The 27449-nt window shown below is 40.8% G+C and overlaps 3 protein-coding genes across 3 annotated transcripts in view; all 3 read left to right on the top strand.

Annotated features, from left to right (window-relative positions):
- Positions 1-27449, top strand: part of gchfr (GTP cyclohydrolase I feedback regulator) — an 83444-nt gene that overhangs the window by 35331 nt on the left and 20664 nt on the right. The window lies entirely within an intron of this gene.
- LOC306840604 (cytochrome P450 1B1-like) lies at positions 13399-16287 on the top strand. Its single transcript, XM_079369997.1, has one exon. The coding sequence runs from the start codon at positions 13667-13669 to the stop codon at positions 15242-15244; it is 1578 nt and encodes a 525-aa protein (XP_079226123.1). The 5' UTR covers positions 13399-13666; the 3' UTR covers positions 15245-16287.
- On the top strand, positions 17303-19896 carry LOC306840561 (cytochrome P450 1B1-like). Its single transcript, XM_079369928.1, has one exon. It carries the CDS (start codon positions 17529-17531, stop codon positions 19098-19100), a length of 1572 nt encoding a protein of 523 aa, XP_079226054.1. The 5' UTR covers positions 17303-17528; the 3' UTR covers positions 19101-19896.

Genomic DNA, 27449 nt, shown 5'->3' with positions numbered 1-27449 from the left:
CTTTTTTTTGCACTCACACTCACGTTTCCGCTGTCATTCAAGAGCGGCCAGTTCTGGGCCACAACTAATTGTGGGGCGGCATGACCTCATGCCCTTACGTAAAGGATGGTCCAGTGTTTCCTCTGCTAAAGGCGGTCATAAAAGGAAGCAGTGACCCACCTTGCCTTGGCTTGAAGAGAATTCAAACCGCTCTTATCATGGCCGCCAGTTGCAAATGCTTCCGGGGTTAAGGTAGAAAAGGATAGTGAAAGGAGAAAAGAGGGACAATCTATCTGCACCCTTGGTTTTCTTTAATTGCACTGTAATGTGACACAGGAGACTGGAACATTTTTGGAGGGTTCAGAAGTTATTGTTGTACTTTTCTCAACTTCAGATCTACATATGACCTGTTTAGTAACTTTTTATAATACAAAATAAGCAAGTAAGTTTTTTTTTTCTGTTTTAAATAAGCCTTATTTTCCAAAGTGTTGGTGCAGTTTTTACTTCGGGAGCTCAGAGAATCAGTTCAGGGTTCAGCCGTGGGTTCAGAAGAAGTCTTTAAGTCCAGTCACCTTGTATGAACCTCATTTTGCAGGTTCGTGTTAGTCCTGTCCCACTGCTCCAATCTATATCTGTTCAACCACTCAGAGTACAATGGAGATGATTTGGCAGGGGAGAGAATATGCAGAGACATGACAATGTTAGCGTGAGCATTTGTTGGATTACATCAGTGGGAACAAGTGAAATCTGCCACGATCCTCCTGCTCCCTTTTCTCTGCTACCCTGAGGATGACAAGTGGGACGGTAAACTCTGAGTGACCTGCCTGTGCATGCCATTCCTCAAAAGCAGCTACAGTGGGGCATATTTCCCTCTGACCAGGCAGGGATGTCACACACTTAAATGTAACAGCGCATTACCACGCACATGCTGCTCAACCTACTATCCCTCAGATTGTCTCCACCTCCGCTAACACGCTTCAAAACCACCCACACCTCCGCCACTGCTCCACTCTAAGACCAGCATGGACGAAATGTACCTTTCACACAGGCAGCTGGCCAAAGCAAATAAACTAACCACATGCCAGCTAACGAGGGCATGAACAGGGTCAGAGGGGGAGCTCGCCAGGAGGTGCCAGGAGTGACAGAGGGAGGGACATGGTCACGCAAAGAAAACAAGCTCAGCAAGAGCGAGCCAGCCTTCTCACGCAGGGGCCCAGACATGTGTCTTGTCATGCAACAGCCACCCCATCAACCCAAATTAGGGCTGACGGAGGTAATAAAGCGAGGGAGCAAAGGAGGAGAATGAGTGGAGAGGAGAAACCATCCACCAACTCCTCAGAGAGTGTAAAAGTGAGAGTGAGGATATATTGTTCAGCTTAAAGAAGACTTTTATAAAACAACCCGGGTGACCTGAGTGCACCTCACAGTGGTTGCATGGTAAAGCCTGAGCAGTCAGATATACAGTATCTTACTCAGACACTCTGTCCTCAGTTAACCTACAGAGAAAAGAACTCAATGTACACAAGGTCCTCATCAGTTTTCTCAACAGCAGAGTGGAAAAGCTCACTTTTTTTTTGACTGTATCTCTGCCTTTCCAATATTTTACATCAATGATTTTATAACACAATTAGCAAGTCTCATAGTCAGTCATTTTCCTGTTGGTTGAACACAGTTTCAGGTGTTACATGTGACAACACTCGATTAATGTTCTTTAAAATGAGCATCACAAATGTGCATTCATTACTCCCAGTATTGGATTGCTTTGGTTTGCAATGCAGTTTTAGCAACAGTAAAGGTTCCCGTTGACCCATTACTGAATATGAACCGTTCTTTCGGTGCAGTTTTCATATTTAAGTGCTTTCCTTTACAGAGAATGGCTAACACCATTTGCGACAGCTTTTCAGTTAAGGTGAGTTTCCTCTGATGTATTCTGAAGAAGAAAAGCAGGAAAATGTGTCAATATGACTGAATGTCTTTCAACATCAGAAGCTTATAGGAGTAAAGGCAAGCTAAAGCTGACCATGTCCATGCGTCATATATCATGCTTGGATTCTTCAAGACTCACTCATCCAATCAACAATGGCTGGGGGAAACTTGTATGCATCCATTCATTTTTTTATACCTACATGAAAGTGGATAATTGGAAGTCCTGTGTATCCATTTTGGATGGCTCGTCTAAAACATTGAACTAATATATGGCTTGTCCAACACAAGCTATTTTCTCTCATGAACAATGTCTTGAGAATCCGGCTGGGACCTTATCCTGACTTGCCCTTTTACACATGAACCACACAGTGGGAACTTGTCCATGTTGTACAGATTGCTGATCTGCTGGAAATACTGTTTGGTTTAGGAGAGGGCTGGCGCCTGGCACACATCGGCTCATTTGGACATCATAAAGAATTTATACCAGAGGGTTAAAAGTCTGTTTTACATGTAGATTAGCTTGTGGGTGGCTAATTCTTGTTAAACCCATGTTAATGAGGGTTTCATGTGTATATTACATTATATGAAATGGGTTGTTGCCACTTATTCCCACATTTGGGTGTTGGACCGAATATGAAGGAAAACAGCCCCCCTGAACTATAAGGCCCTATTGAGATGATGGAGAATTTAAGATCATTGGTTGTCCTCAATTCTCCCTCTTATACAGTCTGAAGACAAATGGGAGGAGATCTAAATGGCTAGTTCACACAAAGGACATACAAAGACCATGTGCATAAAGAAACAGTCCTGTTATTTCATGTTAAATGCAAATTCCATTAACAAGATATGATGTTGGTGAAAAAGTAATGTGTCCATTTTCCTTTCCATTTTTCATGGCCAAATAAACCTCTAAATGCAAACAAATACAGACTGAAGGAGGGGATTGCTGATGAGGCCAGCTTCCTTTCACTGAGAGGCAGCCAGTCTGATGGTCTGAGGAGGAACATGTCAGCTAGCATAGGTGGTCTGTGCCAGATGTGAGGTATAGGGTGCCTCTTGGCCACTGAGGCAGCATATGGAATACATTGTGCATGAGCGACTCCTCTGAGACTGTTCTCTCATGAGCTATCTGGGTTTGAATGTAGCCCCCTCCTTCCCCGTTTAGGAACTGTGGGATTTAGAAATGTATCACCTTCAACGGAGGGTGCAACAAGGAAAAAGGGGGCAGCAGAGCATGTGGAGGGACAGGGTAAAAGGTCAAACTTTAAGGCTGTTTGTGTCTGGGTCTGTCTCCATGGGAAGGCTGGGGATGGTATGATTCATGTCTCAAATGACAACACTGATGAAGTTATCAACAGGCCCAGTCTTCACAAGATGTGTTAGAATTAAAACAGCTCTCTACATGAGAATCCTAAAAGACCTCTGGTTTAGTAACACAGTTTGAAATACAGGTTTGAACCTGCTATTGCTGCTCCTCCCTGAGTTCCTTATATAATGTGATGAATTGTAGCATATCGAATGGGAACTAAAGTCGTATCATATCATAAGAAATGTTGTTCCAACACTGGTCTTTATTGTACTCAGTTTCCAAACAAAAAGGGAGTGCTCTGCAAATGTACATGAACTTGAGAAACCCTCGTCATTTATCGCTGTTAACTTTCCCGACGGAGATGGGAGCAGGCTACGCTCAACAAGCTCACTATGTTTTTGAATTTACAAGATACACACCTAAAGTGAGTTACCGCCTCCAAAAAAGTAATTCTGTGAGGAAGATATTCGTGAAAAAAGAAAAAAGCTTATTTGCCTGTTTATGAATGACAAGCACAGACTGAACAGCTTTGATAACTTCCTGTTTGTCAACCCCTTGCTCTTCCAAATCAACATCTTCAAATGGTAACTTCTGAATCCAGGAAACCAACATGCCAAACGGACGGCTTCAATGAGGCAGTCCAAAAAAACAAGTTGGTCACGATGGGTATGTCTATTATGAATACAGTCTATGGGCCTACAGTGTCATGTTAAGTCATTAATAGCAGACAATATTTGACCATTTCAGTTAATCATGATCCTCTCACACAATAGGACTGTGAATAGCTATCAGCCTTCTTTGTGTTTACATTCCCTCATAAATGACTGTAGCACGAGATGTAGATGTGTCTCACTGTAGATGAGACCAGGCCTTATTTGGACACAATTCTACAGCACTATGCATTTAAACGAAAACATTCCTTACTAAAGGAGATTGTTCAGAACAAATCACTGTTCATCCTTCAGTAGACAGACAGGGCACTAAATGTACATTAAGAGCGTCAATTAAGCTGGCAGAACTTGTACAGCAAGAGTCAATACATTGATGACTCTTTATGCCTGTCACATCCTCGGGTTAAGTTGTCTGTTTATTTCTGTTTCCCTCTTGTATCATGTCCTGTGCTTGTGTTTTACTCTGTCACTTACCCTGTCTCTCGTTCCAGGTCTGTTGGCTGCATGCCCTTCCCCCAGTGTGTCTCAGCCTGCTGATTACCTGATGTGTCTCACCTGTGTCTTGTTAACTCCACCCCCTGTTCAGTATTTAATGTCTGTCTTCCCCCTCATTCTGTGCCAGTTCGTCTTGTTAGTTTAGCAGCGTAACCAGCACTTACATCTTCTGTATTCTGATCCTGACCTTGCTAGTTTTTGACCCCGATTCTACCTGCAGTTTTTGTACCTCTGCCTGAACTATCTGACTACCTGTGTACCGAACCCAGTCTGATTATAGGAACTGTTTTTGCCTACCCTGAGTCGAGCGTTTGAGTCTCTGTTCCTCGTCATGATAATGCCCGTTTCTGATCTATTTAAGGGAAACAGTAAAAGCTGTGTTACACAAGTTATAGAAGTAACCAGGAAAAACCAATAAGGTAAAACATTAAATGAGAGAATTATTTCTTGCTTGTAAATCAGACGATCTTGTTGTCGTCAAAAAGAGTAAAATATTCCAGAGGGCAGAATAAAATTATTTTAGAGCCTGCTGTGCTTTCCTTTGCCTCTGTGTGACTTTGAGGTGCTCTGTGACTCAGAGTAGGCCTGACCCTTGGTCGGGCACTCTTTAACATCTGTCACCTAAAGCCAAAAAACGACAGCTTCCACTTCTGAAGAGGCAAAGAGGCTGCTGGAGTTGTGTCATCATCAAGGAACACACTTTTACTTCGTGTCAGTTTGCTCTAAGAGCTGTAATCACTCTCTCTGCCTCCGTGGACAGATATGTAAACACTTCAGCCACTTGTTTGAGAGATCTCTGCTCCTCCAGCATCAGCCAGGGTATCAAATGTCTGCACCGTGTATGAGATCCTCTCAAAGTGACAACTGAAACTGAACTAATACAGCTGAACTCCTATAACTGAGTTGACAACCATTGACAACCAAGACAGAACAGTTTTCCCCACTTGGATGCAGAGCGGTCAGACAGAGTGCAGATAAATGGAAGCAGATGAGCTGCATGAAAACATTTTAAACTTAAAGACAACTGAAATGTCAATCGTGCTAAAAGAGCTGCAGCTGTGAGTTTTAAAAACTACAGTTACAATTGCTGGTCTTGGTTAAGGCTAAGTATGTTTTAATTTTCAAGTAAAAATATTTGTTTTGTCCTGTGTATATATTCTTTTAAATACCCACCTTTTAAAAATGTTGACGAATGAAGTAACAAAAAGTCAAAATGTCTGCTTTTATATTGCAATGATATCTGCAATACTGAGAGTGAGAGCTCCTCAAGGCCCAGTGGATGAACTCTGCCCTCTCAGAAGCCTCTGGTCTGCTTGCTGTGGTGAAACCATCAGCTCATCCTCAGAAATAGAGCAGTGAAGGGGGGGGCCACTCGACCGCTAGATGACCCGGCTTCATTTTCAGGATACTAAAATGCACCGAGCTGCTCAAGCGGAACGTATGGAGGTGCATAAGAGAGGGGATCACGGAACATTATCCGCCCAATTACACAATGAGAAGAGCAACCCGCTGGTAGTATCTATACTGCACGTAATGTTCACTGAGCCATCAGCCGCCTCAGCCTCGATCAGACTGGCTCAGCCTTACCCACCTACAGGGGTCCCAGCCCGGGACAGTCTGCCTCACAGAGAGAAGGAGACAAAACAACTCATAAATATGTGAGTCGGTAAAAAGTACAAAGAAGAAACAAAAACATTCTGTGTCATTTCCAAAAGGAAAAATAAAAGGCCCCTGTTCTATCACAGCAGATGCTCCCAGAGTCATGTGATTTCTGTCGGTACGAGGAGACTTAATAGTTTGAATGGAAATGCACATTCCAAGTTCTTGCATGTATTGTTTTGAGAGAGCATACAGCCCATCAGCATTTTGCACGACAGCCTGACATCTCTCCTAGTTGTCATGAGAAAACAAAGTAATGTCTATTCTCACTCAACAAAGCTCAGCAGAGCAATGACTTGACATATTATGATACAAACTCTACCCTGAATAACTTGAGCACAGTATGATGGAAGAGACTTGCATGTGTGTGGGCAGAAATTGTACTCTCTGTGAACTTTCTGGAAGATGTTGGAAGTAGTTTCTGCGGTGGATTTTATGTAATTTGAATTTTTTTATTTGGATTGATTTTTTTGCAAGAGGGGATAACATTTTATCTTGCGAGAATCCTTGATAACCATTTAAAAAAAAAATACTACATCTAACCTCTATGGATTAATTTCATTAACACAGATTAAACAGTACTTAAGTTTGGCAAAAGTTCATCCTAACTTCAGGTCTTTTAACAAATCTTTCAATCAGCTCTCACTTTTTGTAATGGACCGCTATTTTCATCCTTTACCTTGTAGCTAATATGTCCAAGGTCACCATTACAGAAAGAGAGACTTAAGATTAAAAAAAGGAAAGAAAAAGTAGGTAGCAGTACTTTGTCCCAGAAAGAATATAAACGATAGCATCCACTTTGCTCATATGTAAAGTGTTCCTTGCAGCCTGAGTGTGAAATCATCATCACATGCTTACTGTACACTTATATGCACATGGGAACTGTAATTTATGTCAACCTTTATTTAAACTTTCTAAAACTTCTGGTGCAATTAAAACAACACAGTTGGAGGATCTTATAAAACCAACATTTAGTGGACTCCCACAATTACTTAACAGATTCAATAATCGAGTGTTTCTCTCTCTGGATTCCATCCGTGGAAGAAATGTGTTCATGTGCAACTGATTGCTTTTAATGTGGGAAGGCTGTCAAACTGAAAAGGATTACAAAAAGTGAAGAACCCAAGCCAGATTGTCCAGTCTTAATATGCAAAAATATGGTCATTTGGAAGCACCATAATTATTTCTTTTGAATATATTTCCAAAACTAAGAATCAAATTTGATCGTCATTATGCCTTGTTTGTTCAGAACTTGATCAAATGCAATATGTTTCGAGTAAGGTTTTTTTCTACACGCAACCCAACCACACATTGACATGAAAACCGTACAGCTAGTTGTTCGTAATCCCTCTGCAAACAAACATAAAAAGCCCTGAAATCAAACATTCTGGGAGGTAGAGTTTCTTGACCTTTTCACATCCCAAAACCAGAACCCAAAGAAATTAGCTTTAAAAAAAAACGTACAAAATTCACATCATCCTACTCTATTCATAAACTGAGGTGGGCCTGTATGACTGAGAGCTAAAAAGCTGGTAGAAAGAGTAAACTTTGTTTAAAAAGTAGCCTTATACTTTAAATAATATTTTTTAAATAATATTCACATTTAGTTTCTCCAAATGTTATTATACACATATGACAAATTAATACATGTTTAAATAATAAACTCGTCTTCTGACCTCTTTCAGCCTCTTTACTCATATGGTGGCTGTGTGAGACAAATAAGATGATGTCGCTCTTTCATAGGACAGGAGGTGGGAAATATGTCCTACCGATTTCTCCGCCTGTCTTTGATGAGCTCACAGAGTCGGGGTCATCTGGAAGCCATTTCTACTTGTACTTTCTCCCTCGTCTCATTTTAATCTCTCAGTGCAGCTCCGCGCCTCCACTCCCCCCTCCCACCCCCTCACCCCCCCCTGCTCCCCGGGGAAGCCGGAGTTCAGTGACCGAGCTCCGCTCACGCCAGGCCGGCATGGCACGCAAGCTCATCCCCGCTCCGTACTCCTAGCACGCAAAAACTCTACGGGATTAGAAACAAATATCCCTTTACTGTACATAATACATGGCTCCTGTCCTGGGTGCCACATTAAGTGAAGGTCTATCACGCAGCCTTGCTGCACCAAGTGAAGAGGCAAACTGTCCGGTCCTGCGGAAGTTCTGCTAAAGGAAAAATACACGCTGTTCATCCAATAAATTACTCTTAATAATAGACGATCTTTGTCTGCAGAGACTCAGTATATGAACTAAACTTGCCATGCTTACTCATTTTTTCAGTCAGTGTATTGCCAAATGTTTCTTTTATTGGTATGTTTTTACATTTTTCCCAATACTTAGAATTTAAGAATGAAAATGTCCTGGTGGAGTGCATTTGAGGACAGGACATCACTCTATTCCCACATCCTCAAAGAGAGGACTTTTTGTAACTGTAAAAACAATTTTGGAACAAAATTGCAAAATGTTCTGAAACCATGAATGGTTGTCTTCATGACTTCATTCCTCAAAACAAAGTTCGAAATGTTTAGAAACTGGGAAATGTGGGTGGTTACTGAAGGTAAATCAAACCCCAGACCTATATGTATATGCTGCCTATACAACTCAACATTGAAGTGCAGTATAAGTTAGAAAATAATGTGTTGAAATCATACTTTTAAGAAGCGACTAAATCCTTGTTTTATTAATCACCCCAGAAAAGATTTCTCCAAAAGCCTCATGCTTCACTTTTTACATGGTCTGTTTGATATTTCATATATCTTTGCTGAAGGCAGGTCAAAGAACTAGAGCTAAGATACCGTTGTTAGTTCTTTCTTTTATTTAAAATCTAAAGGGACACAGGACATTGGGCCTGCTGTGAGCATGTAATTCACCCCATCTTACATCATTTTGTTGTGAAACAAGTGAAGCCATGGTGGTTTGACAAGTATACAAACAAGGAATTGAATTCTCAATAATTTGATCTTGTTTTGTGTGCCTGGGGTTTTTATTGTTCTGTATGTGGTGAGATGCGTGTGTAACGCAATACATGCAAAATTGTCGTAGTGTACAAATCCTTTGTTATAACCGCTCGCCTCGCCTTTGTTCCTTAGCAAAATGCAACATGTAATGGTTCAGGCAAAGCAATACCCAGAAAAAAAAGTCTAAACACAATATTTTCATTTTTTACACTCTGGATGCTGAATTAAATCGATAATGTTTTTCTTTTGCATCAAAACTGCTGGGCATATTCTGAGTAAATAAACAGCACTAAATCATTGGATGTCTTTTACCAGCAGTGCAAGACATATTTTACAAATATACACATGACATGAGAGCCGACATGAGACATGAGCCTCTATCCAGAGGGACTCTGGTAACTTGTGTGAATTGTTTCTGCGTTTTTTTTTAAACCTCCCAAAGATTTTAAGAAGTCCTCAGAGGCTAAATGATATATTATGTCCATTAATTAACAATCCAATGTTGTGTGCTGTTTTGTGGTGGAAAGGCAATGTATAGACGTTTTTTTTTGTCTAATTAGACTAGAGTAGAGTAATTCAGATGGGGTTTGGAATACCAAATAATGAGCTTACAGTGACTCTTACACGGGGCAGCTATGACTCGGTGATCGTCCCAACCACTGAGGTCCTGAAAGTTGGGGGTTTGATCCCCAGCTTCTGCGGCCAGAGGTTGCTCCTATTGCTTTGTTGGCAGTGTATGAATGGGATTAGCGACTTTACACAGCAGCCTTTGCCATCAGTGTGTGAATGAGTAAGTAAAACCTGTGGTGTAATACATTATTTGAGTAGTGCTATACAAGCTCAAATCCATTTACTACTTACCAATACTTCATCATATCTCTAGAAGACCTTTTTACACGTATAAAGGCTTCCTCAACCCTTTACCTTCAAAATATTTTTAACATAATGTAAAATGTTTATTGCGCTTTTTGTGCATGAGAAAATCGTACTCTTGTACCACTTTAAGCACGAGTCTGTTTGGTATCTCCGCACTGGAGAGAGCTCTGCTTCTTCTTGTCTTTCTCAGGCTTTTTACACACAAACAAAAATCAGGTCAGATAGCAACATTTTTTCCCAACTGTGTCTCTTCTTTGTGGCCTGGCAAGTAAAACAGTCTCATTTCAAACATCACTATATCTAACTATCAATATCCGGTAGTTAAGTCCTTAATGGTATGATGGTGCTGGCCTCGTTTTAGTGTGTGTTTACAGGGTTGTTATTTACTCCCAGCTTGTTTTTTTCTTTAACACACCTTTGTTCCTTTCAGAAAAAAATCTAAACTTCACTCAAATTCCTTCCTTCTCTATGCTCTTCCCTTTCCCCAAATCCCACCAGCTCCCCAACTGCCTGTTGGACCCCTGGCTTTCCTCTCTCTATAGCCCCCCTTCCTCTCCCAAAACCCCCCAAATCCCCCCTCCCGTCTTCCTTCCTCCCTGTTGGTGCTGTGCGTGACAGTAGCTCACTGAGAAGTGGAAATGAGACTAGTAAACAATGATTAGCTCCAGAGCTGGGCAAGCCCATGGTCTACCATTGGTCCTGTCTCCACACAGTGAGCGCCCACCCGCCAGCACATGACATGCAACGGAATATATAGACCCCCATCCCCGCCTCTCCCCTCCCCTCCGACTACCCCCTCCCTCAGCCAGAGTCATCGTAGGGTCAGGGCCAACCTTTCACAGCCAGGTTACAAGGGGTAATCACAGGCAAACACAGCAGCCACACGCAAAATGCACACACGACACCCCCCCCCCCCCCCCCCCCCCCAAACCTGGGCCTCCATCCTCCCCACACACATACACACAGACTACAACCCACCCTCCCCTCTCCCACCACCCACCCGCCCCCCTTCCTCCACCACAAACCTGGCTCTGATTAGAGTGATGGGGATGCGAGTGGCCACATGTGTACAAGGAGCAGACTCAGGCGAGGAGCAGGAGGAGGAGGAAGAGGAGGCGGTGGTGGTGTGGAGGGATTCCCCCTATAGGAATAAAGAAGAGAGGAAACTGTCATCCCCAGTGCAGGCAGTGTATTTGAAGACATTGCTATGTCTATGGTTAACCGAGGAATCATTCTGGAGGCTTTGGTGCTTGGCCACACCACATTTCTCAAGACTAACAGCTCTTAGACAGAGCTTTAAACCAGCGTGGCTCTCAACATGTGTAAAGGGCTGTTTAAGGACTTTTATTGTGAAAGAATGAATACATAATGCAAATACAATAACGCTTACTTTTATTGTTTTCCTTTGTTTGCATTAACATCTAGGCATGCTGTGCCTTTAAGAACTGCTCTTGAAAGATTGATACACATTACACTTTGAGTGTTGGTTGGATTGTGAAAGTCTAGAAAACAACTGTCTGTCATCTCCATTGAATCTTCGCAGATCCAGTCACAGATGCAGTTAAACTAGATGGTGAAATAAACAGAGACTGGGCAGTTAAGGTTCTATTTGAAAAGAAGTGAGCTGCATCATGTGAACATTTTGACTTTATATATTATCCTTGTCTTTTTTAAAGTAACCACTTAGTGTCATAGCCAAAAAAGTTTGTTTTTTTTGAGAAAGTCAATCACATAAACTTTTTTTAATTCTATTTACCGTCATCCTCCCCCATAACCCAACCCCTATCCTCATCTATTTCTGCTGATAATAAGAGGCTACAATATGTCTGTGTGGTAGTGAAATGTTGTCCCTCTGACTTAGTGCTTTAGTTTGGGAATATTTTTGTAATTTATATTAGGGTCATTAACGCCCTGTTCTATCTGTCTGTCTGTCTGTCTGTCTGTCTATATGTCTATATGTCTATCTATCTATCTATCTATCTATCTATCTATCTATAATTGACTAGAGATATAGAATGTTTTGTAGCTTGTTTTGAGAAGCCCTAAATAAAGGTATTTTATTGTATAATTACTTAACATGGCAGAGCTTGTGATTCTTATTTGCTTTGTCATTACATCCCTGTGCTGATCTTTATTACGTCCCAATAACCCAGAACTGAAACTTGAAAGTAGAAAAGTAGACCACTGTTGGCAGGGGAGGGGGGAGGGGGGTACCTGAACTTGTGGTGTGATGTAACCCACATTGCCATGCTGCAGTTTGTGTTGGGATTACAGCAAGAAGTCACTGCGAATTCAAATATCAATATTTTACAGTTTCTCCACACTGAGTTTTGAGTTTTGTGCTGATTTTGTCATGCAAGATTTCTGCCAAGTTATTCTGTCATTGCCAGATCCTGAGGTAACAAAATGGTCAGAGAGAGAGAGAGAGAGAGAGAGAGAGAGAGAGAGATTATAGAAGATGTTTCTATTCCTCTTTGAGTATTATGTGACTTTGATACTTTCAAGTAACCAATAGAATAGAATAAAGTGTTCTGTCTGTTTTTCCTGTTTTTAGGATGACTATTAACATCTGTCTGGGGACTACAGATGAAAAATAGCCCTTTGGCTAATTCTGGGACATTTACAGAAATGTTATTAATGTGCACTGTCCCTTTTTTTAAATAAACGTATTATTATTATTATTATTTTGGAAATGATGCTTGTGCCTCTTGTCTTAAATGTAAAATATAGGAATTAATTAAAGTATTTTTTTTTAGATCCAGGTAAACTAATCAGATAAAACTTCAACTATAGTCTGTTTGGAAACTCGCTTTGGAAACTATTTAGCTAAAATTAAACATTTTAACAAATTGACATTATTATCCTGACCTTGCAAATCCTGTGGGACTTTAACAAGAAGACTTGAAGAAAAGGAAATAACAATAGTCTTTTGTAACAATGTAATTACTGGTTATTCCCGAACGCTTTAAACACATCTGCGTAATTTCACCTGAACCTTTTCAACAAATTACGCATTTTTAAATTACGACTTGAGCATGCAAAGTTAAGGATAATTTTTAAAAAAACGCTAATTACATAAGTACATAACGTACAAGTGTCTCAAATTATTTTAAAACAAATGTAAACCATTAAATGAAAGTATTATGTCAGTCTAGACTTGCACAAACCGTGAGCCAAACTCTTTTTCAAGCTAAACTGCGCGCTCCGATTCGTCTTCAACAACAAAATAAATCATGTTAGAAAGAAACACTTCTCAACGTGCAAACTCTGCCAGTCCTCCAATTAGTAAAACAAATTGCCGCGACACGTTTCCCTGGTTTGGTCACCAGTTGCTGAGTCTTTTTTCTCTGCAGTGGACGACGCGTCCACGCTGCACGCTCACGGTGTCCCAAGACTCTCACAAGCGCGCGCCTCCAACAGCGAGCGACAACAGAGAGATGATATAGTGGGGTCTGCAGGGCTACCACAATGGGAGGAGTATGAAAGTTACCCTGAGCCCTGCCCACCTACTGCAAAACATATAAGACGCTGGAGTGAGGCAAACAGCAGGCACTTAAGCCTTCAATCTTGATGAAAAGACAAAAACTTATCCCTAACGCACTAAATTTATTCATTTAATTAATTTTTTTTTTTATTCAAAATGACCTAACTGGCAGTTGATTGTCACTTCCTCAATACTTATCTGTTATGGATATACAAGAGCTTAATTGATTTTTTTTTTATCCAAAAACTAAATAAACTTGGTTGAAAAGTAAGGTTTTTTTTTTTCTTTTTGAGGAAAAGTTTGCAGAAATTTAGTCACAATGGCAATGGACTCTGACTATGGTGTGAAGGGTAGCAGCATCATCAGGGAATGGAGTGGACAGGTCCAGCCTGCTCTGGTCGCCTCCTTTCTTTTCCTCTTCTGTCTGGAAGCCTGTCTGTGGGTCAGGAACCTCAGGCTCAAGAGAAGACTGCCGGGACCCTTCGCCTGGCCAGTGGTGGGCAACGCCATGCAGCTGGGCCAGATGCCTCACATCACCTTTGCCAAGCTTGCCAAGAAATATGGAAATGTGTATCAGATACGTCTGGGCTGCAGTGATATTGTAGTCCTGAATGGAGACAAGGCGATACGTCAGGCTCTGATACAGCACAGCACAGAGTTTGCAGGCAGACCAAACTTTGCTTCTTTCCAGATGATCTCCGGAGGCAGGAGTGTGACTTTCACTAATTACAGCAAACAGTGGAAAGCGCACAGGAAAATAGCGCAGACCAGCCTCAGAGCGTTTTCCTCCGCAAACAGTGAGACCAAAAAAGCCTTCGAGCAGCATATAACGGCCGAGGCCATGGAGCTCGTTAAGGTATTTTTGCGCCACAGCACGGATGGTCATTATTTTGATCCTGCTCATGAATTTACAGTTGCTGCTGCCAATGTCATGTGTGCACTGTGCTTTGGAAGGCGATATAGCCATGAGGACCTGGAGTTTAGGAACCTGTTGAAAAAGCTGAACAAGTTTGGAGAGACGGTAGGGGCAGGTAGCCTTGTTGATGTCATGCCCTGGCTTCAGTCCTTCCCCAACCCAGTCCGCAGTGTCTATGAAAACTTTAAGAACCTCAATGAGGAGTTTTTCACCTTTGTGAAGGATAAAGTGGTGCAGCACAGGGAGTCCTTTGACCCTGAGGTGACCCGGGACATGAGTGACGCCATCATCAATGTGATTGAACACAAAAAGGACAGTAGCCTGACTAATGAGTTTGTAGAGGCTACAGTCACAGATCTGATTGGAGCAGGTCAAGACACGGTGTCAACTGTCATGAACTGGACTCTTCTGCTCCTGGTCAAATACCCAGACATGCAAGCCAAACTGCAGGAGCTCATAGACAAAGTTGTAGGCCCAGACAGACTGCCATCAATAGAGGACCGAAGCAGCCTGGCGTACCTGGACGCATTCATCTACGAGACTATGCGCTTCACCAGCTTTGTCCCTGTTACAATCCCACACTCCACCACCTCTGACGTCACCATCGAGGGTCTCCACATCCCAAAAGACACAGTGGTCTTCATCAACCAGTGGTCAGTCAACCATGACCCTCTTAAGTGGAAGGACCCTCACATATTTGACCCGACACGCTTCCTGGATGAAAACGGGGCCCTAGACAGAGACATAACTAACAATGTGATGATTTTTTCAACGGGGAAGAGACGCTGCATTGGTAACCAGATTGCAAAGGTGGAAGTGTTCCTGTTCACAGCCACCCTGCTTCACCAGTGCAGCTTTGAGAGCAGCCCCTCTGAGCCCCCCACTTTTGACTGCTCCTACGGGCTCACGCTGAAGCCCCTCCGATTCTGTGTCAGAGCCAAGCTCAGGGGTAAACTACTCGGCTTAGTTTCCCCCGCATGAACAGCATGTCCCAATAACGTGACACAAGGCCAGCAAACACTCTCCACCAATGATATTAAACAGTGAGTATTTAAGTCTTACTGTTGAAAGATTTTCATATTTAATAACAGTATTTAATGCATATCTTAACACAGACTGAATTATAAGTAATGGTTGGAACTTGATTTTGAAGATGTATTGTTAGCTTCAGGTTGAATCCAGTTTTTTAACTGTGGGGGGATTAAATTTCTGCATCACAAAATATTCTATACTTGGTACATACAAAGCTTGTTTTGCATCAACTATTGTGCATGTACATGTATTCTGTGTGTGCAGGAATTAGCTACTTTCCTCTTATTTGTCTTGTAAAACTAATATAACTGTATATGAAATTCTTGAGAATGTTTTAAAGTCACTGAATGACTTATTGTTCTTTATTGTAATATGTAAGATTTAACCTTTTCCACCTAAAGCAGTTAAAGTTGTTGTTTCATATTTCAGGTATGACAATAAATGTATGAAATGTTAAAGTATTTCACTATCTACTGTACACAAAAGTATATGAACACATGGAGCAAAGAATGCTGATTGAAGTGGCGTGTTTGTAAAGTCGGATGTTTTTCATTAAAGGACATCGATCACAGTGTCTAAGATGAAGAGGAGACATGCCATGAGCCTTGAGGACTTAAAAGCGTCATGCACCCAGGATTTAGTTTTACTGTACAAGCACTGAATCTACGCCATGTCAAACACAGAAAAAAAAGAAACACACACATTCTCTCTTAAGTGAATTAAATGTATTCCTCTCTTTCTTAAAAAGATGTTTGTTTACAAAGTAACCTTTTTCAAAGCTATATGGATGTCAGTGTACTTTCTGTAAGCCTCCACATTCAGGAACCGATGTCCAAATGCCCAAGGGATGTGTTCCTCTGTGTTTCAAGGCCATTAAATAAACTCTTCAGTCCTTGAATGTTACAGAGGATATTTTTGTACCAGTGTGTTGGCTTTATATGATGGAGAAATAAGCTATAACTAAAATAAAGTGATGAGTTGTCAATGTTCAATGTGTCCTGTTTAATTGCCGTGCCACACTTTTGAGTTAGGTTATACTAATACCTCAAAACACTCATTTTAACCTGCTAAAACGCATGAACTTCTCGTACTTTTGAAGTCTTAAAGCATTTGTTAGTGTTGGCACTGTCAAGTACATGCCAACAGAGTGATATTAGGCCCTACTATTGTTTGGATGTCTGTCATTACTCATTGTTAGAAAAATAGAAACCTCTGGACTACTTGCCTTTTGGCTGAATATCACTTAAACCAAAGCTGATGTTTTTTTTAAAGTTCCTCCTTTTGTTGCACAAGCACCCACATGAGCAGAGTTATAGCTAAACTACTTTCATCTGAAGTCTATTTGAAACCATTTTGATGCAGCAGCCACAACCCCAACAACTACATTATCTGGGTGACCTTTGTTTAAAGGGCAATTTTGCCTGCAATAACATTATATGTATGTTTTTATGGAGCATAATAAAGTGTTCCGTTTGTATCTGTTCAGTGTTTGGAGCCAAAACCCCACAGTTTCATGGTGATATCCCAGAGCCTTTTCCCTGCATGGTCATAATTAACAGCTTGGCTGTAAATAACAGAAACCAAATCATGTTTAGACTGGCCATGGAAAGTCCATAGGAAAATGCATACAGCAAAGTCATCAAACCTCCGGGGAAAACGCAAACAACTCAAGATTATTGTCCGTTGCGTGCCCTAAAATGCAACCACACAGCACAAACATTTCAGCCTTTCCATGACATTGCTAAAGTGGAGTGAAACTGTGCAACATTTACAAATTTGAAAAAATATGTCGTTTTTGGCAACAGGGACTATTAAGTAGCTGCTTTCCCTTTCTCCCATCCGTGGAGGGACACTGCTGGCAGGAGGCCTGAGTGGGAATAGGACTAAGGTCTGCAGGCTGTGGTCAAAATGGGAGGGGAAAGATAAAAAACCTGAGTCGCTGACCACTCCCACCAAAGAGATACATATAAGCGAAGTGTTAAGGCATTAACCTGATCCAGCCCTTCTCACTCGCTTCTGTTGAGGAAGGGTGATACAGCATGTGAGAGCTGCTTGGAGTCTCTATATTTTTGAGAGTTGTCTGCTGGATTATAAAGAAAACCAAGACATTTTAATTTCATGTGAGACTGCGCAAAGAGGGACCAATTGAAATGGGTTCCTTTTTTTAAAGAAATTTTCCTTTTTTGGGGGAGAGGGAATAATTGGATAAAAGGAAATACTAAAGGATAATACAATGGCTCAGATTGACTCTGACTATGGTGTGAAGGGTAGCAGCATCATCAAGGAATGGAGTGGACAGGTCCAGCCTGCTCTGGTCGCCTCTTTAGTTTTCCTCTTCTGTCTGGAAGCCTGTCTGTGGGTCAGGAACCTCAGGCTCAAGAGAAGACTGCCGGGACCCTTCGCCTGGCCAGTGGTGGGTAACGCCATGCAGCTGGGCCAGATGCCTCACATCACCTTTGCCAAGCTTGCCAAGAAATATGGAAATGTGTATCAGATACGTCTGGGCTGCAGTGATATTGTAGTCCTGAATGGAGACAAGGCGATACGTCAGGCTCTGATACAGCACAGCACAGAGTTTGCAGGCAGACCAAACTTTGTTTCTTTTCAGTCTGTTTCTGGAGGGAAAAGTATGACTTTCACCAATTACAGCAAACAGTGGAAGATGCACAGGAAAATTGCTCAATCAACGATCAGAGCCTTCTCATCTGCCAACAGCCAGACCAAGAAAGTCTTTGAGCAGCAAATTGTGGCCGAAGCCACAGAGCTAGTTGAGATTTTCCTCAAACTCAGTGCTCATGGCCAACATTTCAACCCTGCTCATGAGCTGACAGTAGCTGCAGCTAATGTGATTTGTGCCTTATGTTTTGGAAAACGTTATGGACGGGATGACATTGAGTTCCGAGCCTTGTTGCAGAGGGTGGATCAGTTCGGACAGACAGTTGGGGCTGGCAGCTTAGTAGATGTGATGCCATGGCTTCAGTCTTTCCCTAATCCAGTGCGCAGTATTTTCAAGAACTTCAAAGAGCTGAATCGTGAGTTCTTTGGGTTTATCCAGAACAAGGTGGAGAAGCACAGAGAGACTTTTGATCCAGAGGTAACAAGGGATATGAGTGATGCCATTATTGGCGTGATCGATACGGAAAAAATTGACGGACTTACCAAAGGTCACGCAGAGGGAACCGTGTCAGATCTGATAGGAGCAGGCCTGGATACCGTCTCCACTGCTCTTCACTGGATCCTTCTTCTACTGGCTAAAAACCCTGATATACAAACCAAACTCCATGAGCTCATTGACAAGGTCGTAGGGCGAGAAAGACTGCCGTCTGTTGAAGACCGAAGCAGTCTGACCTTTCTGGATGCCTTCATCTACGAAACCATGCGTTTCACCAGCTTTGTCCCGGTCACCATCCCCCACTCTACCACCTCTGACGTAACCATAGAAGGTCTCCACATTCCCAAAGACACGGTGGTCTTCATCAATCAGTGGTCCATCAATCATGACCCCCTGAAGTGGAAGGATCCACACATCTTTGACCCCTCACGATTCTTGGATGAAAACGGCTCCCTTGACAAGGACATCACCAACAATGTAATGATCTTCTCCGCAGGAAAGAGAAGATGTATCGGGGACCAGATTGCCAAAGTTGAAATATTTTTGTTCTTTGCAATTCTACTCCACCAATGTAGCTTTGAGAAATACGCAAATGAGGACCTGTCTTTAAACTGCACCTATGGTCTAACACTGAAACCTTTAGATTTTAAGATCACAGCCAAACTCAGGGGAGAGTTACTTACAGGCCAATAAAAACTGTTCAGCTCTCCAATGAAGAACGACAATGCACTATAAGGTATGTGTTCAAATTAATGCAGTGCTTCATGTCACTGATGAGTTTTAAGGAATACACTTTGATTAATAACAAAAAGCTTTGTTAGTTTCTTTATGTCTACTGATATTCAAACAGTGATGACCAACATTACTCGCATTTTACAGTCACAAACTCAGCAACTCTAAAAATGTGTGACTGAGAAAATCTAATTATATCTTTAGTGGCTGTGCTAATTGATGTAAAAAAAAAAAGAGAGAGAGAAAAAATGTAATGAAACTTTTGATGTGGCAATCCAAACCCAAATTCATAAACTTAAAGTGTGCATTGTTATTTATATGAGGGTATTTAGTGGAGAATTACTATTAAAAAAAAAAAAAAAAAAACTGGTGGCAATGAATACATGACATTTAGAGCTTTTTAATCTTTTTGTGCTGATGGGGAAAATTCATGTGCCAACTGTGTGGGCTCGACTTAATCCTCTGTAAAATTGTTCACCAAGATTGGCAAACATCTTCACATGTAAACTTTTTCTTTTATTTGAGTTTGATTCAAATCAGTGTGTGGTCATCTTCATTCATATACACATAAATAATACATAACACTGTTGTATTCTGATAATTAATCATGTAACATTTGTCTATAAGCTAGTCATTAAGTCGTTGGTTATACTTTTGTCCTCTTGTAATGCCTATAAAACATCACTGTAAACCTGATGATGATGCATGTGATTTCATAATAAGCTGTATAGAAGACTATAAAAGATTTGACTATTAACATGACTCAGTGTGATGTTTTTTCTTCTATGGTGTGACTAAGCCTTGGATGTACAATAAACATTGACTTTAATTTGTGTGGTGTCAGTCAAATTGGCCCAAGTGTCGAAGAGCACAGAGACTGGTTAGGTCAAACAGATAATAATAGATCCTGATGTCTGGGAAAAGTGTTGTTATGAAAGTTTTATATGGGTTACAGGGCCCAGCATGTCCTTTTTCTCCACCCTTTAAAAAGGCTGTCACTCAATACATCAGCACAGGGAACAGTAAGCAGCCACAAGGTTCACTCGTCAATATTTAACATGGAGCGCGCTGTTCTTTTGGCTGCTGTGTCATTTTTCCTGAAAGAACACGTTCATCTGTGTCAGCCAAGTCTGAGTAGCCCCTCCTTTACTGATACACTGAGCAGCTAGTGTAATGACATCATCACATTGAGGACTAGATATAGGTTACGTTACATGCTTGTCATCTTGATCAGGACATATAATATTAACAATTCATGGAGGAAAATCAAGCATGATAACATACATTTTTTTTCTGCCCATAGTGAATAAGTCTGTATTAGAGCTTTGGGTGTCATTATTAACTCGTTAACTGCAATTAATTAAGGTCTAAAACGAATGCTATTGCGTGCTATTATGTGCCATCATGCACACTGTGGATAAGCCTCCACACTGTTTGTTAGAGTGATGGACACTGTGACGTAGTCTCACTTTAAAGAGAACAAATGTTTAAAACAAAAGCGTACACATTTTATTTCTTAAATGCCAAATAATGGAATTTCAAAAATTCAATCAAAAATATGATTATCAATCGCAATTAACACTTAAAATTGAGTGATTCATCACAATTAAAACATTTTATTGTTTGACAGCCCTCAAAAGTCAGGAGTGGTTTCACATTGGAATTATTACGTGCAACATGCTATAGACACTTAATTTTTAATTCAATGTTTCACATTTTTTTACTTAAAAGATCCACTCCACTCCACTTTTTTCTTTATACTCTTGATATTTCTAAAAAGTCAAATGTCAGCTTGGCTTGTGACTCCACATAAAGTGTTTGGTGTCTGAAACATTTCAGATGTCTTCGACTTGATGGAAGATCGTCAAAAGAAAGATTTCTGAACAAAACCTTTAATATCATATCAATTAACTGACTGTTCGAGCCTAACAAGGGGTATATTATCCAACAGCAAATAGCCTGTCTTATAAGATATGACCAGCAGAACCATTTTTTCTTTTTGACAATCCAATTAATCATTTTACGAGTCTCACATTGGAAAAACTGGATAAAACTACCAGTAAGTAGTGTGCAGTAAGTAGCTAAAACAAGTGATATAAAAATAATAAATCTTTAATAGTCTGTTTATTGATTAAAAACAAAACAAAACTACTCATCTTTCATCGTTGCAAAATTATATTTTAGTAACATCCAACCTACCTGACATGACCCACTTGTGTTTGTACAAGTGTCTGCTTATTTAGCTTTCCACTATATTTTTAACCTCCCTCTATTTCCACAAACACAGTCAACAAGTTTCCTTAAATTCCTCCTTCTGAGCCACCCAAGACTCAACATTTATTTTTGCTGTAAAGTATGGGATGTAAATATTAGCTTAAATGTGGCTTATCATCTCTCTTCCTTTAATCTCTCCTTTCCTCATGCAGTGGCGCAGTTGCTTATATTCTCTAGAGTCTACCTGTGCACTTGTGGGAGCAGCACTGGGACTGGCTTTGTTTTCACTGATGTTATTACAGATCAGGTTAAAGAAAATGTCGTACTGTAACATGCTCTCTCTGTCCACCCCACCTTCGCTTTTTGCTCTGACACTGCAAGAACCCTAGAGGGAGGAATGGGTCACCTAACCTCTTGTTCCTGTTTCCATCAGTTCTTCCCATAACATTCATGAAATGCGTCCAGCTGAAAGACTCCCTTTCACCCAGAGTCACTCGCTCTTCTCTCCACAAACCCTCACACCCCCCCGACCTGCACAGTTTCACTCCTTAAAGGAAAACAGAAGAAGCGTACAGGCCGATGGTTTTTCAGCTCTGAGGTTATTCATATTCTGCACGTACGCAGAGCCACAGAGTGACCTCCCACAAAGTTCACTCCCCCACCACAAAAAAATCCAAAACCCCCTTCTCTTCTATTCTGCATTAACTTTGCCATACAATCTGCAGTAAACTCTTTCTGGGGATGTGACACAGTGAGGTAGAATTACTTGGATGCAGGCAAATGCAATCTTCCAGAAAATCTCTTCCCCTGTCCACCGCCATCATCTGCTGAAACGCAGCGGAACATTGTGTCAGAGCCCTGGCGGGAAATAACCTCATGTTCTTATTCAGCAATTCTTTCCTACAACACCAAAACACAGACCAAAGCTGAATCCAAAAATCTTACAGACAAAGAATACGACTGAAATGTTTGCGTGCTCTTCCTTTTGACCCGACACATGAAACAACAAAGCTGATCATCAATCATCTCTTATAATAAAAAAGGATTCGTGGATTCCAGTAAAAATATTTCTTTGAATAACAAGAACAAACATCATGTGAGGGAGGAAAGAGCTCATGTGAAGAAACTATGAATCTTTTTTCCCCAGAGAAGAACATGTTGGACATTTCCAACTTGTTTCAACACGTACAGTCCTTACACTCACTTCTCTACATGTACATGGCAACTTTTTGTATTTCTAGCAGTTAAAAAAAAACACAATTTGTAATGGCAGTCATAGCCTGGCACTTTAATAATCCAAATCTGTGATGCACCATGTCTTAGACTTACATAATTGGTCCAAAATCATCCTAAAGAGCTCAAATTTGAAATTGGCTTCTTTGTAATATATTCCAGAGTTTTTGAGTGATGTTACATTTTTCTTGGCTCAACAAATGTTTCCCCTCCTTTGAACCCCCGCTGTGGAATTATGTCATAGACATAAACACTAAGCAGAACCTATAAAAATGTTCCAGTTGACATTATAATCAAGTCATGCCACCTTTAAAGTTTGGTATCCTGCTATAAACTCTCAATTTCAACACATTACTGACATGCAACAATTACTGACCCTTCACTTCAGATTTTGGAGCGTAACCTCACGCAAACATCATGAAGACATGTGAAGTGACCCTTTCAATAAACAATCACCCAGCTCATTATTATAGGGCGGGTAGTGATTGTTGTTTTGTCCTTGCTAGGATTTTGTTTTGGAGCGAAGGCATGGAGAGGAGCCGTGACGTAAAAAATATGTAACGTACAGTTCCATTTGGCACAATTCTTTTCCTAAACAAATCCTCCAGGGAAGCACAGGAGGATGGGATCCAGGGTGGTCAGTATGACAACATGGATATCATGTGGTATTTGTTCATGGTTTTAAAAAAGTCTTATTAACTATGCACTTGATATGGAACCTGAGTAACCCTGTCTCCTATGATTTAGGCTTATGGCGGAGTGTTGACTTCCAGTGCAGGATGCAATGTAGTGTGACCAATACAGAGCGGAGTGAGATGAGAGGGTGTAGAGGCTAATATAGGGGTAAGATTTGTACCTTTCCCCCTGTAGTCTGCCAGCCTTTATTGACCTGAAGGGCTGATGTTGAGGTTTAGCTGTGAGAGGACGTTGTGAACTTGTTGCAATAAAAAGTGTTCCCCTCCAATTCTGATTTCATATACTAAACTTGTATATCTGTGGAAAACTGAATCTGATTACGATTCTAGTGCTTCAACAAAAAAAACACACCTATTATTAATATTATTTACATATGTAGGCCTGTACTGCCTACCCAGTATGACAACAATTACTACCTTAGAAACTGAGGTATTGCCTACTTTACAACCAGCTGGTTTGGTCGCCAAACTTCGCCAAACTTCGCCAAACTTCTAAGATTGGCCAAAATCCAAAAGCCCTTTTACATTGACAATTACAAAGCTTGTACTTTTACATTTCATCCAACAACTTAATATTGGTTCCTGCAGTGTGGGATTTTACATCGGAGTTGTGGTCGCTCAAAAAGCTCTAAGTGTAAACAATCAGCACTTGATGCTTGTTCTGGCATGAAGCTTTTAATGCTCACACAGTCAAATATGCACACAACCTATTGGCTCTGATGTTTACACTGACACTGTTTCGCCCTCAATTGTTGGTGAATCATAACTGAGGGGTACCAGAGGTGTAACAGTCAAATCTCAGTGGATAAGGAAAGAATCCTCGCTACCACAGCTTGATTATCTTTTCATGTGAAGAATTACTTGAAATCAGTTCTTCTTTGCTGCGATTAGACTATATGCTTTGGGGTATAGGCATTGAGGCAGCACAGTGAAACTTGAAAAGTGAAGATGACCGTTTTTGAGCTGGCAAGATTATTGTAATTCTGGATAAAGAAGCTAATTGTTTCAAGGCTTACAAAGTACGGACCTATTTGGTGCACAGTTGGCATACTTGCCAATCCTGCAATTCAACCTTATCAGAAGCATTTCCAATTCTGGTATCAGTATCTGAAGAACTCCTTTTCCCTCCAGAGAGGTGATTGGGTTAAGAGAGCCCACTGACTATATATAAACTACTTACATTTTCACAAGCACTCCCTTACTTTTAATCAGGAAGGCAGGATTGGCAATGTTTCACTCAAGTAAAACACAAAAACACTAGCTTCACATGCCAAACCTTGAAAATCAATTAGATTACCATAGTCTGTCCCATCTCCTTTTTCTCATGATAAATCAGTACTAATGGACCTTCAGAGTGAGAATCCAGTACTTTCCTGTAGGTCAAGCACCTTTGAGAGGCCATCCATCCTTTGCATTGTCACAGATAGCGGCCTCAGCTCAGAAGATAAGGGACCACTGGCACCACCCTTAGGTAAGCGAGTCTCTGCTTCTCAGAGACGAGTGTCTCTGAGAAGCAGACATATCTGGACTTGTTTTGAAAAGGGAGGAAATAAATCAGATTATTGCTCTGTGTATTTGTGCAAGTAACATGAGAACGTTGGAATCGCTCAAGCAAGTGATATCCCATGCATGACAGAGAAAGAGAAGGGGAAATGCAACTTATAACTGTTTAAGAAAGAACTGCACTTTGACAAATTCAGGTTTTTGTAAAGAAAAAAATGTAATGTGGGAAAAATAATGCAGGAAAAAGTGCAATGACATTACTTTTCTTACTTGAACCCAACCCATAACATTTTCATGAAATAGAGAAGTACAGGCAGAAAGATGAAAACTACCAATCTTTGGTATTTGCTCTATTGTTAAAAGACATGGCATTGCTCTCTGTTGATAAAAAAGAGTGAGTGAATGGCATTGTGCATACCAGACAAAGTCTAACCATGTCCTCTTGGCGAAACACATAATCATCCACATTCTTCACATCTCATCATCACATTAGCCCCAGTGGACTGACTGGCATGTTACCAGACTGGCAAATCACAACAACAAAGCAAACACTGCAGGAGCAGAAAGTTTCTTTGGAAGAAAAGAAAACTTTTCGAGTTACAATGTGCACCTTTTATAAAAGTGTAGTTGAGATCTTCTGCATGCCAGACTATTTAAACCTGGAGCCAGGACCTTAAAACATGTCACAGCCCCAACTAAAATCCTCTAAACCAGGAAATCACATTTTTTACAGTTTTTACTACTATTAAAATGGAAACATGTTAATCAGGAGCTTTTGAGTTCCCACTGTATATTCTGCTGCCATTGTACAAAGTCATGACAGTTTTTCCTCTTTTTTATCTAACTGTTAGCTAGACCTACCATCTGCTTGCTACAGCTAAAAAATACAGTATAAACGGGGAATATGCACTTTCTTTCATTTACAAGGTCGTGAAGCATGCTTAGTTAACAAGACAAACGGACTTCAAAATAAAAGACTGGCTATGTTGTGTACCCCTAATTTTGCTTGTGCATGAACTATACCATGCCAACGCTATCCTCTTTCAAGCGTGCCAGAGCCAAGGAAGTGTATTGTGCTCGAGCACTCTCACTCGTAAAGAACTGGATCTTAGGGATGAAACGTGCCAAGTGAGAATGCACCCATAAAAGAGAAGCAATCGTTTTCAGTGTTTTATGGAAGACTTAGGCGATGTTAAGCATTAAAAAAAAAAGGAACCTAAAAATAAATTTAAAAAGAAACAGGGAGCTAGTACAGGGTCTATTGATCCACAGCATTTGAAATAAACCCATTCATTCCTTTGTTTTTGGTCTGCATAATTATCACAACACAAAGAAAAATGCTACGTTTCAAATTATCTCGACTTGTGACATCACAAGTTGAATTGTGGTAAAAAAATTAAAAAAAAACCCTCCTCACTCCTAGTATCTCCACCCATGGACTCCACCTCCAGCCTAGAGCAAGATTTTTGTGCAGGTCCGCCATTTTTTTTCTTGATAGCGAATAAGTGATGTCTACTGGGAAAACGCCATGTCATTGCATTTAAAGAGACACACACACAAAGAGCGATCTGAGAGAGCTGCTATATACAAGGTCGCAAACCTTCCTCTCGTGCTTGATTCATGTTATATTTTGACCAAAGCACAGCGCAGATGTTTCAGTTAGACCACAGGGGAATGTTTGAAAATATGGAAAAGAGGTATAACATGTCCTCTTTAAGGGGAGTTGAGTGATCCGTTTTCTTTTTTCTTGTAAAGACCCTGGCTGCAGCATTCTGAATTAGTCGTAATTTTTTGGGCAATCTAGTAAAAAGGGAGTTACAACAATCAATAGGGCTGGTGATAAAAGTGTAAATTAAAACGTAAACATCTGTCCGTGATGTAAAAAGCTTTATCTTTGGCGATGTTACAATAAAGTTAGAGGCCCCTTAGGATCAACTTAGGAATCTGAGTGTGTGGTCTGAAACAGTGGCCTTGGTGTAGTGCAACAGGGTAATCATCTGAATCCACAATGAATATGTAAAATGTCATAATCATTGGTAAGAATAAGAGAGCTAGTCATTAGCATCCCTTACAACATCATGGCCAGTTAAGTTGCAATCTTTCATACCCACTGTGTCAAATAAATAACAACAGTGAGCTACAAATGTCATGTTATCATGTCGTGTTTATTTTCTGATGAATTCGGATGAATGAAGGAAGAGTAATCACAGACCTGTCATAATCTGCCTTATTTTTAAAAGTGTTTTTCTGTCTGGAGTTCTTGCTGTTATTCTGGGGTAAAAAACATTTTGTAACCATTTTTTCTGACAAAAAATGTTGCACGCTCCCAAGTCACACAAGCTACCCATAATTCAGCTCTCGGCTGCGGCAGAACCCCCTCTCAATTCACCCCTTGCTTTCACGCTATCCCACTTCAAGCCCTCTCTTTTTGGCATCCTTTCATGCCAGACCAAAACAATTTAGCAATAAGCTATTTGAGTTTGTAGGGATACATTTTCAGTTGTTTTTACATGCAGCTTTTTTAGTGGGCTGTGATTGTCAGAGTTTCCCCACTCACTCTGAGAGAAACGCTTTGCTGCAGTTGACCGCGTAACCGAAAATACCTTCTTTAGTTAAGACCTGGAACAGAGCGTGCAGGCTTGTTTTAGACATCATATATCAAATC

The sequence above is a fragment of the Symphodus melops genome, assembly GCF_947650265.1.
Source record: "Symphodus melops genome assembly, chromosome: 19".
NCBI classification, from domain to species: domain Eukaryota; kingdom Metazoa; phylum Chordata; class Actinopteri; order Labriformes; family Labridae; genus Symphodus; species Symphodus melops.
This window is presented reverse-complemented; position numbering and strand designations above follow the sequence as displayed.

Bases quoted from the DNA above. Each gene is read 5' to 3' on its own strand.
- LOC306840604 (XM_079369997.1), top strand. From the start codon at position 13,667: ATGGCAATGGACTCTGACTATGGTGTGAAGGGTAGCAGCATCATCAGG.
- LOC306840561 (XM_079369928.1), top strand. From the start codon at position 17,529: ATGGCTCAGATTGACTCTGACTATGGTGTGAAGGGTAGCAGCATCATC.